At 46.8% G+C, this 14180-nt stretch overlaps 1 protein-coding gene across 2 annotated transcripts in view; it reads right to left on the reverse strand.

Annotated features, from left to right (window-relative positions):
* ASTN1 (astrotactin 1) overlaps positions 1-14180 on the reverse strand; it is a 222174-nt gene that overhangs the window by 105577 nt on the left and 102417 nt on the right. For both annotated transcript variants that reach the window (XM_053391242.1, XM_053391241.1), the window contains exons 6-7: positions 4607-4756; positions 304-471 (exon numbers count right to left, since the gene is read on the reverse strand). In XM_053391242.1, the coding sequence (XP_053247217.1) occupies positions 304-471; positions 4607-4756 (318 nt within the window). The remainder of the gene's footprint in view (positions 1-303; positions 472-4606; positions 4757-14180) is intronic.

Raw genomic sequence — 14180 nt, forward strand, 5'->3', positions numbered from 1 at the left:
GTAGCCAAGCAAAGTCAACAGTATTAGGCTGGATGGACAAACGGTCAGATTCAGTAGAAGGCAGCTTTGTATGTCTCTTTGAGTTTTGTTGTCACTATGTAGGCGGAATCGAGGGAGAAGCAGCCTTGTTGAAAGGACTTTACAGCCAATGTTTGTTTGGCAGCCTGTGGAACTTGGCAAAGCTCTCCCAGTTCTCTCTGCTACTTATAGACAAGCTCCCTCCATCCTCCAGATATAGAAATACAGGGAGAGAGATACAGGTGCATACAGACACATGCCCATCTTCACACAGCACCCACCTACCAGTTTCAGGGTCACACTCATGTTCACAGGGGTCCAGAAGCCGTCGAGCGCAGAGGTCCAGTGCCCAGGGCCCACTGGAGTTTTGCTGGGAGAAAAGAATCACCTGGGCAGGGTTTAGCCAGTCACTGGCATCCAACTGGCTGCCTTCTAGCAAGATAAAACGGCTTCCTAGAAAGTGCACAGGAATTGGAAAAAAATGGGTGTTATTAAGAGTAATTATTATTATTATTATTATTATTATTAAGCAGAAGTTGACTCATTAAACAAGTAATGCAATAAATAAACGAATGCAACAAATAATTAAATGATTTTGAGAGGAGCGTTTTCATATGTGAGGTTTAAATCTGCTGAGAGTCTCTCTCTCTCTTGCAACCCAGGTGAATCCCTAATGAGGATTAACGGCAAGGAGAAAGCAAAAGAGATTAATAGCGCGAATGAATGTTCCAGGCAACATAGGTTCAAACCCAAGAATGATTTTGGGCACCCTTGGGTGGCCAAGAGACAAAGAAGGCAGGGCTCCTTCTGCACCCTGGGTAGCTGTGCAGAAGAGGGGATTTCAGCAGGTGTAGCTTTTCACCTGGCCAGCTGAGATAAATGCAAAGAAGACCTGGAGGAACTAGAATAAGGGGAGGTAACTCAGTCAAACACGAAAGCATAGAAGGAAGTTAGTTACCATGGGAATAATCACAGGAGCGAACTGGGATCCTCAAGTCAAAACCCATTCAGGTCCCAACTCTCCCACTGACAATTTTCTTCTCACAAGCCAGCTTCTATAAATCCAATCACTCCACTGGTTGCTACCTGCCTGTTGTGCTTCTCTGGGCAGCTGGCAGCCAGCCAGATCACTGCTCTTTGAAACCTGCCCTCTCCCACATTGGTCCCGCTCCTTTTGTCTGCAGACCATTCCACTTCAGACTGCAGGTGGGGCTGACATGACTGGTTGTGTTTCCATCAGCAAGAACTCCCAGCATCACATTGAAAAGTAGCTAGCCTGGGGAAAATTCTACCGAAAATCCAGTGTCATATGGAACGGGACTGGTTTATTTTGCATCAGATGAACCTTCAGTCCCGTGAGATACACCCACCACAGTATGGCCCAGACACCTCTGTTACTGCATCAGCCACTATTGTGGCGTTGGGTGCTGGGTTCCTAAGCTAAAACCCTTTTCGGCTGTTCATTTATAAGCTTATTTATTGCCATGCCTTTTTTTCCACTCTAGCCATCTGTCAGCAGAAGGTGAGGGGGCCTAGGCTTGGCAAAGGTGCAAGCACCCTGTTCAGTATTTTCAGGGGAGAACATTTGTTCCTACAAGCTGGGAAGTTGGAACCAGCATTTAAAATATGGGGGTCTATGACCAACAAGCCATATTTTCTCAGCACAAAAGCAATCTGGGTGTTACAGTTTGCTGTTCCTGTCCTCCTGCTTATACTGAGTAAGCTACCTTTTTTTTCACTTCCTGGCCCACAATGAGGGCTTGTTGTTGTTGTTGTTTAGTCGTTTAGTCGTGTCCGACTCTTCGTGACCCCATGGACCAGAGCACGCCAGGCACCTCTGTCCTCCACTACCTCCCGCAGTTTAGTCAAACTCATGCTGGTAACCTCGAAAACACTATCCAACCATCTCATCCTCTGTCGCCCCCTTCTCCTTGTGCCCTCCATCTTTCCCAGCATCAGTGTCTTCTCCAGGGAGTCTTCTCTTCTCATGAGGTGGCCAAAGTACTGGAGCCTCAGCTTCACGATCTGTCCTTCCAGTGAGCACTCAGGGCTGATTTCATTAAGAATGGATGCATTTGATCTTCTTGCAGTCCATGGGACTCTCAAGAGTCTTCTCCAGCACCATAATTCAAAAGCATCAATTCTTCGGCGATCAGCCTTCTTTATGGTCCAGCTCTCACTTCCATACATCACTACTGGGAAAACCATGGCTTTAACTATACGGACCTTTGTTGGCAAGGTGACGTCTCTACTTCTCAAGATGCTGTCTAGGCCTGTCATTGCCCTTCTCCCAAGAAGCAGGCGTCTGATCCATCCCCTTCATGGATCACTACCCCTTCATGGATCACTGCCTTGCCGTGGCGAAGGGGCTTGAAGAACTCAGAGAAGCTATGAACTACGCCGAGCAGGGCACACAAGATGAACAGGTCATAGTGGAGAGTTTTGACCAAACGTGATCCACCTGGAGGAGGAACCGGCAAGCCACTCCAGTATCCTTGCCAAGAAAACTCCATGGACAAAGACAACAATGAGGGCTGTGAGGGGGGAAAAAGGAGCTAAACACAGAGGGCAACAGAGGCAAATTCTCCGCAGTGCACAGCTCCCACATTCGAATACCCAGCATTTTATACAGCTGTCTGAAGCATTCAAAGTTTCACTTATGTTTCACTCTGAAAGTTTCACTCTGTAATCCTTACAACAATGGTGTAAAGTCAGCACTATAATGCTGTAGATGCTGGGTCATGCCGAGATGCAGAGTTTATCATCTAAGAACAGGGGTTGTCCACCTGGTCCCTACCACCCACTAGTGGGAGTTTCAGGATTCTAGGTGGGCGGTAGGAGGTTCTACGGCACAAGCTGACTCCTCCTTCCATCAAGCACTGGTGGGACATTTTACCACCAAGAAAGATGCATTAGTGGGCAGTAGGTATAAAAAGGTTGACTACCCGTGATCTAAGAACTTCTAATGAGATCAGCACGTGTGTGTATGCACGCATGCATGCATGCATGCAAGCATATATGGAGGAAAATACACATTTATTTATACCTCACCCTTCTGAAGAATTGACGCTTGTGTTCAATGGGTATGCAATACCCTGTGAGATAGCTTAGGCTGTGAAACAGTGAGCTGCCCCGGCTACTCATTGGCCTTGAAGGCTCCATCCAACCCTTAAGGGTTCTGCCCAATGGCCGTGCTTTGCTAGTCCATGCCCTGGCTCAAAAAGTGTTGGCACTACTGTATAGGAAGGGAGGGACTTTGCCCAACAGAGTTTCTAACATATTTCTGGGGCGCAAATTTATTCTCCTCTAGCCTTGTCCTCCCACAGCAACCCCAAGGGAGGATGAAGGACACTACCATCCAATTGGACAAGCACCAATTAACATCTAGGTATCTAAATACCAGGTATCAAAACTGTCACACTGGTTGTGTTCCTGCTGCTACTATTAACAGTCTCCTTTCCCAGAACACAACAACTGTTAAGAGTATGATAGAAGAACATCCTCTTTGAATTAAGGCTATATGGGCCCTCACAGTGCATTCCACAAATAATCTCGAATGATCAGATTAATTTCCCTGAAGTTCTCCTGTGGGTCCTGCCACGTCTTCATCCACATGCACCAGGGCAAGGTAGCTGCATTATTGCTGATGTGTACCAAGGAGGCTATGTACTTACCTCGTGTCAGGAGGCAGTAAGCCTCTGAATGCCGGTTCCTGGGTTTCACAACTATGGAGAGTGTTGCTGCGCTCGCATCCTGCTTGCAGGCTTCCAAAAGGCACCTAACTGGCCACGATGTGAACAGAATGTCAGACCACATGGGCCTTCTTGTGTTCATATGGCCCTCAGACTACCCTTCCCACTTGTCTTATTTACTTTATTAAGGCAGCAATGATAGCAAAGAAGTCTCCATTCACAGCCTGAAAGTCTCAACGGGACCTTGGCCACATATGTTCCTGTGCAAACATCATGTCTGAATCTTTATTATTTGTAATTATCACACTGGAATATCCCAGTCTGGCTCTGGCACTATGGTGGTATACTAGTATACTGCAATGATTAACCTGGCCCTGTTGGAAGGGCATAGATAGCCAATAGATTTTGCAGCAGATGTTATTGGGCTTCTGCACACAGTAATTAAATGCTCAGGGTGGCATTTCAATGGTTTCTGCATGCTGCCTCCCTTCCCTAGCTGACAGACACAGAAATACCAGGTTTCAAGTAGGCCAACTTAATCAATGGGATATCATCAAGGCGCATGCATACACAGTTTATGAAACTTATCGTAAGTATCACTGAACAAGGGGGTGAGCGCCTGTTGCTCTGAGGCAGCTCCTGCCAACCTAGCAGTTCAATAGCATACCAGAACGAGTAGATAAAAAGGTTTTGCTGCATCGGAAAGGTAAATGGCATTTCTGTGTGCTCTGGTTTCCGTCATGGTGTTCCGTTGACTGTGGACAAATGTGGGCTCCCTCGGCCTGAAAGTGAGATGAGCACCACATCCCACAGTTGCCTTTGACTGGACTTAACCATCCAGGGGTCCTTTTACTTATCCAGAAGGAAGTGAAACAGGGTGACAGAGTGTTGCTCACCATCAGCGATGAGGTGCTCTGGAACATGCAATGTTATCTTGACCACAAGCGGGCAGTTGACGTGGGAGGCACAGACCAGGCCAATGACACAGCTGGTGATGCTGATGAGTGTCAGGGTAGTCTTGCTAACAGGACTCCTTGGGGAACCTACTAAAATGACAAAGGAAAGGAGAGATGAAAATAAAGTCATTGTGACAGTATAGACCCAGAGACCACCCACCTTAGGCATGGGCCACAACACTCAGAGCTACATCAGTTAAAAACAGAAGACGAGCCTGGGGATCATGGCAAATGCAGCTGCATGTGATTAAAATTTCTTTCTTTGTTTGTTTAACTAGGCAAGGTTAGAGAGAGAACTTGCACAGCTTCTGATCTGAACTGGATGTCAGGGACAGATGAGGAAGAGTGGTGGAAGCCACCAACCCAAGAGCCCCCCAGAGAGGACACAGAAGATGATGGCTTAGACCTGGGATCATGCCGGTGGGACACTGAGCAGCTGTCTGGGAAAGGGATGAGCTGGCAGGTACGAGAAGCAGGGGGGTTGAGCATTCAAGGGTGGGTCAGGAAAAGATGGGCCTCCCAGGACAGGGTTAGAGGCCGAGAGACACTGTGCTCACACTGTACAGACACAAACAGAGAGGAGTCAGAGGTTGCCCTTGCAGTCCCAGTCCTGCTGACTCTCCTACCCCTCTGACACCCCACTCAAGGAGAGTCCTGCATGTTGCTGAGCAATGGGCCAGACAGGCGCAGAGAAGGAGCTTGCCCTCTCAACGCAGCCTTCATTTGCTTGGGAGGGATCCAGAGTGAAGCATCGTCTGGATAAAGTTGAACCAGAGGGTTTTGTTATTTCCTGTTAAGAAAGAGCTGGCTGTGTTTTGTGCCTTCTGTGTGTGTGCCAGCCCTGTGGATGACCTGGGTTCACTCGACAGCTCCTTGACACTGGAACAGAACTGAACAGAAAGCATGTTGCCACACGATGTGAATCATGGAAAGGTCAGATGCAGAATGTATAGGTACACAGCCCCAGCCTATGGTAAGTTGAGGGTGCTGGTCTCAATTTACAGGACACTTTATCAGTCTGGGCCTCTAATCCCCTAGACATTAGGCTTTAGAGGAGATGTGGAAATTGTTACTGAATAATATATATATGCATCCGTTAAGCAGAGTAGCTGAGCAGGAAAGCCCAGAGAGCTGACTGCTGACTGCATTCTGTGGTTGGCTTATATGAGAGAGCAGCATGGCCAACCTAGTTGTGTCTGCCTCAGTCTAGAGGACAGGGAGGTGAGTCAGTCACCTGCTTCCTTGTCTTCTTCCTGGCCAGGGTGTGTTAGGTAGGGAGCTACTGACGATTCCTCCTTGGTCATGGACCTGCTGGCTTGCAACAGAAGTGCAATACCAATGGTTTCCTCAAACCCCAAATGCCACCTGGCTTTGGTCTTCTTTAAATGTGACAGCATGACCAAGTGAGCTGTTGTACCTGAGGTTCATCCCATGTCACTCTGATAACATTCAAAGGCCTGTGATCATAGAGTGGAGCCTATTATATGTGTCTGTCCAGATAATGAACACCATTGACTGTCATTCTCCAGCTGACTTTTGTTGTCATGTTATTGCAGTGATCTCGTGCCCCTCTCCTGGGTTTCAGGTAAGACCACCCATTCAACCTGTGGACCACAAGTAGCCCAGTTTTCTACTATCTGTGGTGAAATAACTATCTGCTCCTGAACCAGTGGATGGTGGAAAGTTAGCAAGGCAAGGGACTGGGGAGAGAGAAAGAAAGAAAGAAAGAAAGAAAGAAAGAAAGAAAGAAAGAAAGGAAGGAAGGAAGGAAGGAAGGAAGGAAGGAAGGAAGGTGCACAGAACCTTAAGATGAAATGCAGAGCGAAGGGAGAAGGATGTGGTCAAGGAGGTCCCAAGGATTTGGGTGTGCCCTGTGGATCTTGATAGGAAAACAGCATCTAATGCACAACCTTTTCCTTACCATTTGCCTCATATGTGATGCTCTAGGGAAGGAGATGGGTAATTTCCAAAAGTAGTGTCAGCTAAGAGTACCCTAAACTGTACTGATGAACATCAAGGATGGAGACGTCAGGGTCTCTGGGGTAATTAATGGCACGCCACAGAGTGCTCCACAAAGCCTGTGTGCTCCCTGCAAAGTGGATCTATCACTGTCTCAGAGACGCGCTCTTGAGTGGCAGCCTCTCTCCACGTCCCCTGGGCATCAAGGCATCCTGCCATCCACTATCTCTGACAGCCGGTATGATGTCCCAGCAGGGCAGAGGAAACGTTTCGATAGGCGGGAAGGGTTGGCACAATAAAACCTGAAGCTTCAGACAAGCACTCATGTTTATCAGCTTTCGATGCCCTGCCCCAGGCCTTGTGAGATATGAGCAGTGTAGACTATCTGTGAGTTTTAGTCCCTGTTTGAAAGCTCACTTTTATAGCAAAAACTGAAAATAGCTGTTTTAATTTAAAAAATATATAGTTGGAATTGTTTAGTTTCCAAGCAAATGAGTAAAAAAAGATAACTTTGGAAATAAATAAATTAAATTAGCTGACTGCCTCTACCACTCTGGCTCTATCTGTAAGCTAAGCTGAGAGCTAGATGCAGTTCTTGCTTCTCTCATTCCTCTCTTTACCACTCCCCTTGCCTCGCCCCCAGATGTTTCTCCCACTGCCAACACCGAGACTCTACCCCTCATTGCAAGCACCGGCACTGCAGTGATGCTGTTTAAGGTATCAGGTGCCTGCCAAGCACACCATCATGCCATGGGGATCTGTAGAATATCCCTCCTGGAGAATCAAGTTCTGTGTGCCTTTGGCTCTGCTGGTTCGCATCTCCTACCGGCTCGAGGAACATTGCTGATCAATCTCCCAGGCTGCCTTCTTGCACCTCTCGTCTCAGTTCTGCTTGTGAATGGTTAATTGCTCTTTCTAGGTGGCTGGCTTTATTCTTGTTCAAAATCATGTTGCTTCTCTTTATTATTTGCTCGCTGTCTTCTGTTATCACATCATACAATTATGAAAGAAAAGCTTGCACAGTTTATAATTGTCTGCATGGATTTTGTGCCACCTGTACCTGGATTTCACAGTATTCACAAAACTTTTGTTCTTCCAGTTTTAGCTTGCTGTGCTCTCACTGTCTCCTTGGCTGCAGCAGAGCTGTAAGAAAATACTCTTATTTCCCTAATGTTTAAACGTCTACCTTTCTTCTTTAAACTTTCTCTTTTCCCTGGTTATCATAATCTTACTTGGTTAGTACTGGTTTTGTTCCGTTTCATATTCCTCTTTGCTTTGTCTCTTTCTATTCCCCCCCCCTATTTCCTTCCCCCTCCTGCTCCTTTTTGTTGGTGTCTCACTGCATTATAAGCACATGGGAGAACTTTTCTGAATTTGGGTTTACTCTAATGCATCGAGTACATGTCAAACACTAGAAAGAACAACTGAAAGTGATTATAACAACAGTGACTGCCCTGCGCCCCATTCCCACTCCCACAGCAAGCCTAATAGCCGAGTGGATGCCTGAACTGGAATCCTCCACATACAAACTCAAAACTTAGCCTCTTTACTTCATTGGCTCTGTCATTAGTACTCAGATGAGGCCAATCAAGTTTAGTGCATGGCCGGTTGAGGTACCATGCTAATGGTTACATCAGCAGATACGATAATATGATTTTGGGGCCATTTATGATGATGCCACATTTTCTGGACAGCTGAAGTATTAGCCGGGGGCCAATGTTAGTGGCAAATTGGCAGCAGTTTCAGAGATAGATTCAAACTGCCCTGGTATTTTCCAGGGTCTGGTTTTGCAGCTCTCAAGATAACCACTTGTTGGGAACTGAGAACACAGATGTTGGCTTTCTGCCTAGGCAAGGCTTTCCAACCCAACAAGCTGTGCATGTTGTGCCATGCACCATCACTTCTTCCCCAAAATGTGTCCAGTTCTGAAAGGGCAGCTTGGCATCCAGATGGACAACAGCTAACTGCCACCCAACAAGGGCTGGGAACCTTCTGGGCCAAATTAACCCAATCAGCTGTTGCCTTGCTCACAAAAATGTCGGTAGAAGATCAGCAGGGAAGCCACTGCAAGAAAAAGAAGCTTTGAATTAAAGCTACTTTGACAGCAAAAAGTGATCATTTATGATTTGCTACATCATTTTCTTTCTTAAAGGCACCTAATAACATGTATGTTAATGTTTCTTTGTCTATAGGAAGCCGGTCACAACTACAAAGAACAGCAGGGACCCCATTTGACAAAGGCAGGTTTAATCCTCAAAAGCACTTATACCTCTGGCCAAAACATTTAGAGATCATTTGCATAAACAATTACAGGAGCATATCTACAAGGTATGTGTACCAAATACACAAATCCTGTTCCTTTAAAAGGGGGCTGGGGGATGAGCTGTCTAACTTGCTAAAGCTGCTATAGGTAATTGTGAGGTACAGAAATAACGAGAATGTGCATTGCAAAATCACATTTTGGAGCATCTCTTCTGCCATGAGCATACTGGGTAGCCTTAGACAAGCCAGACTCATTTAGGCTTAACTCCTTATCTGCAAATTATAGGAATGATAAAATGCTGGTCGAAATTGATGATTACAGCAGAGTAACTAAGTACTAGCGATCTTGATTCACAAGAAGCTTGCTGCGAATTCTCCGCCTAACCAAAACGTAGAAAACTTGTATTATTGTTATTTACTGGATATATACACTACGCCTTCTCCCAAAGAGCCCAGGGAGGCAAACACATCAATACTTATGCAATTAAAACTTCTAGAGACAGTTTAAAGCAACTTTCTAAAAAGCAATTATTTGCTCTCAAACTAACAATTTCAGGGTTGCCAGGGACACAACTTTTAGCCAGCCAATGCCTGGGTAAACAGGAACGTCTTTGAATTTCTTCTATATGTTAACAGCAAGGGAGATTGACGCACCACACTCTCGAGGGAGGACATTCCACAAATGAGTGACTGCTTCTGAGAAGCCAATGGCATAGGTCGCCATCACTTGGGACAACCACCAACATGGCCTCCCCAACTGATCCTAAAGCTTGGAAGATGGTTGATACTGGGGAAGACCAGGAAGAGGCAGTGTAAACTGCTCTCCCTCACTCATAGCTCGGAACAACAGTTCTGGTCAGATTCACCCAGTCTATTGTTATTTCATGGAGTGTACATTAACATTTTTCGAGAGTAAAATGTTTTTATTGATTTCCACCAAAAAACCCCAAAATCATTACATTAAAAAAACTCCATAAAATAAAAAATTTATAACAGATGCATACAAAATCAATATTAAATCCATATTATGGGACTTCCCTCTACTCCTTCCCTTGGTTCCTTTGTATTATCTACATTCATGCATGTCAATAAAATCTTTATCTCTAATTACCTCCAAAGTTAAACATTGACTATCACATTACAAGTGTTTTTTAAAGACTATGGAAGAATGATTTAAAAATTATGGCCTGTGCCTTACTTAAAGAGAACTATATGGTATTTAACACTGGTTAAATTGGAAAAATGTATAAAACAAGCGAAAATAAGTGTTGGAAAGTAAAGAAGTAGAAGGTATGTTTTATCATATGTGGTGGCAATGTAAGGTTATTTTTTAAAAAAGGGAAATGATATATAACAAATTGAAAAAAATGTTGAAAATAACCTTTGTTAAAAAACCAGAAGCTTTCTTATTACAGGAATGGATCTAGCTAATGAATACAAGAATTTGCTCATGTATGCAACAACGGCCGCTCAGATATTGCTAGCCCAACACTGGAAAGAAGAAGTTGTCTCCACCAAGGAAGACTGGCAAACTAAGTTAATAGAGTTTGTGGAAATGGCTAAATTAAGTGGGAAACTTAGAAATCAGGAGTGCACATTAAAATTAACTGAGGTCACAGATGTGCCTGCTTGCAACATGGATGCTGCAAGGGTATACGGAGCAGGGGTTTGCAGCATCCCTCAGCAGGAAGACTTGTGGCCCTGCCCATGACTTAGCAGGCCTACGCAAACTTGTACATAGCTGTCAACGTTTTCCTTTTTTTAAGGGAAATTCCCTTATTCCAAATAGGATTCCTCGCAAGAAAAGGGAAAAGTTGACAGCTATGAACTTGTATGATCAAGCAAACCAGTGGCAACAAACTATCTGCATACAGTAGCCCACCCAGCAGTGGCAAAGCTGCATGCTCCGCTACTGGGGGCGGAGAGCAGGAGGAGGGGTGGCTAGCACTCCCCGGGGGGCATGATGCGCGTCCCAGGGGGCATGATGTGCGTCCCGGGGGGGGTGTTCTGGGGGCGTGACGCACCGCCTATGGGGGCATGGTTCTCGGCACGCACAGGGGTGCATGGCGCATGTCCGGGGCCCCCGGCGATGGCACCCAACCCGAATAGTGGCGCCGGGGCGGTCCACTCTCTCCGCACCCTCGTTCCTCTGCCAGTGCTGCCCAGGAGGAGCTTGCCAAACCTATTTCAAACCAGTTTTTGCAGTCTCCCTGCACAAGCCACGCAACACATGGCTGTTGGGTCGCAATTTGTTCAGGCTTGCCATTAATGCAGGCATCTGCTACACTGCACTGAACCTATGCCCACAAAGCTAAAGGCAAAACCAGCCCCAAGGGAAAAGGGGACTGTAGAGTTGACTACAGAGCCAGGCCAGAGGCTGGGGTTTCCTAGGAGAGCCTACTGGTCACCCTGCGTTACCTGTCGCCTGTCATGAGCAGAAAGCAACAATGCTATCTTCTGGCCTGCTGTAGCAGATGGCAGGGCAGCAGCACCCATATCTGGCAACCATCACCCAGAGAGGAATGAACTTGGGTTTGGTCAGTGGTGTTGGTGGGGTGCAAGACAGAGGCCCCACCATCCTTGGGCTCCCTCAGACAGCAGTGCAACTGCCACACAGAGTGGGTGGACTGCTGCAATCAGAGTGAAGGTCCAGCTAACTGGTCAGCCACCAGCTTTAACTGCCCAGGGCCTCTGGACCCTCACCTGAGCCCAGAGCCAACCTCCACAATGAAGATGGCTGGCACAAGTGTCTGGAGCTTTGCACCAACTACAGCAGCGCATCTGGTCCATAAAGAGATAGAAAAAGAAGATACTGAGACTGCTACTCTTGTCACTGTATTGTCAACTGATTGGGGTGGGGGGGGGAGATATTGACAAGGCAGATGTTGAGAAAGAGAAGGAATGATGCATCGATTCCTTTTTTCTAATCCCTCCCAAAAGCTTTTTCTATAAATGGTTGGATGTGCTTGACAACCTATAGAAATATTGCTTGGGGGGGTGTCAGAAAAGGGGATCTGTTTGTTCCCTTGGCTGTTGTCTGGTAAGAAGCAAGGGGGGTGAGGAGAGGAGGAGAGTGGGGAGGGAATGGGTGCCCCTTTCTTTGCTTTGGGGAAACTCATTCACTCCTTTCCCTTTTGCCCTTACCAGGCAGCAGAGAGAGAACAAACTGATTTACTTTTCTTTCTTTCTTTTTCACAAAACAGAATAAAGACACCATCAGCTCTACTTCTGCCACTTGGGAAGGCGGGGCAAAAATATTATGGGAGCCCGCAGGCCTTGGTGCCATCCTAGGGCCTGGTTGCCAAATCCAAGCTTTGAGACAGCTGGAACACACAGAGAATCAGTTTTGAGCTGGCACTGAAGTTCGCCTACAATGAAACGCGAGGTAAATTCGGTGGGTGCTGCTGGGGTCAAGCATTTGTAGCAATGCTGAGGGAAGTCAAAAGAAGAAGAATCTGATTACTGAAATTTCTTGGGGGCAGTCCACAAACAACTGGATTGAAGAAGCCTCAATATGGCAGAATACCATGGGAAACAGGACTGGCCTTAAAATATGTTAGTCCAAAGGAAGAGATGAGCACTCTCTAAATATTTAATGCACACCCCCCCCCTTCCCAGTCCTTTCCATGATTTGGTTTCTCCGTAACAACTGGCTCCTTGACACTGCAGAGTTAGCTGCCTTAGGGACCCACAACATGCGAGCAGAACAGACAGAGCCTGGGTTTCAGAGATCTCATCCAGACAGCTCATGCAGAGAGAAATCTATCATAGAAATGTGTTTATCAGTCTGGAAAAGATGATAGATTGTGTCGGCTTCGCTGGGAGCTCTTCTTAAAGGGGTGGGGGGTGGGGAAGGCTTCAGATGATTTAGGCTTTGCATTCTGATTTTTGCAACTACATTTTTCAGGGGCAATGCTTTCCAAAATTCCGTGTTGAGAAAACTCTTTCCTCATCAGCTCATCCGCCGAGGAAGGGGATGGCACTCACTTCTGTACCACGGAGTTTGGGTGGGGAGCAGAATGACAAGTGTGGAAGAAATGCCCCATTAACCACTTGCTAGCCTTGGTGGAGAGGAAGACTGCAGGGAGAAAAGATAACACGTAACCATCACAGGGGTTGGGGAAGAGCCAAGATGGTCTAGCAGTAACTGGGAAACTCTGCAACTAAGCATGTATTGGGTGCCATTTCCTCACCATATGACACGGATCTGGTTGTTTTTTCAACAGGGAAAGAAAATAACACCGTATCTGATCCCTCCATCCTTGCTGGAGATATTTCCAGTCCATGGCACGGTCCACTCTGTCCTGTCTCCACACTAATCAGTTATTTGTAATAAAAATCTGCACCAAAGTACACAGGCAGGGTTATCCTGCCTAAAGCCACAAGGGTCCTCAGAAACACAGACATCCTCTTATTGTCAGAGACCCCTGACCTGGGAAGGAGTAGAATGTTTGGGGACCACATCTCTATAGCTCAGTGGGCAGAGCATGAAGCTCTTAATTTAAGGGTTGTGAGTTTGAGCCCCACATTGGGCAATAGATACCTGCATTGCAGAGGGTTAGACTAGATGGCCCTTGTTGTCACTTCCAACCCTACAATTCTATGACTCTATCTCATTGAAGGACACTTCTGTCTAAATGCACAGCTTCCCTCTGCTCTCATCATCTCCCTTCCCCCTGCTCTGGGGTTAGGGGGTCGCTACCTTCTTCCTTTTTCTCATCACTTCCTTTCCCTCAGCCCTCTCCTTCCCCTGCTCCCTCCCACCATCCCTGCCTCCTTAATCTTCCTCCTTAATCTTGCCTGCTTCCTCTTATGCTGCATAGTCTTCTTTCACTTTCACTTCCCCACTTTGCCACCTCCTCGTCCCCAATGGCGCCTATCCCTAAAGCTCCCAGAATACACAGTTTTAGATATAATTGATATGGGGTTCTTTCTGGCATCAATAAAAAAATTCTGAGAAGGTCTGAAATCCAAAGAACGTGTATCCAGGGGTGTAGTTAGCTGCTCCAGCCCCTCCAGGGGGTACCGCGGCAATCCGCCCAAGGGGGCGCCACAGCAATCTGCTCGGGGGGTGCCACGGCGACCTGCCAACGGAGTCCGCCTGGCGGATGCAAGCCCCATGCTGCCATTTTGCGCAGAGCGGGGCCCCGAGTCACCATGTCACTCCCAGGAGAGACGTGTGGCTCAGGCATGCTGCAGGTCAGGCCCCGCGGCAAGTGCCACCCCCTACAGTATGCCATTTTGTTATCTCCTCAAGGATGGCACCAGGGGCAGGCTGCAACCCCCCCCCCCA

This window comes from Podarcis raffonei, chromosome 6, assembly GCF_027172205.1.
Source record: "Podarcis raffonei isolate rPodRaf1 chromosome 6, rPodRaf1.pri, whole genome shotgun sequence".
In the NCBI taxonomy this organism is placed as follows: domain Eukaryota; kingdom Metazoa; phylum Chordata; class Lepidosauria; order Squamata; family Lacertidae; genus Podarcis; species Podarcis raffonei.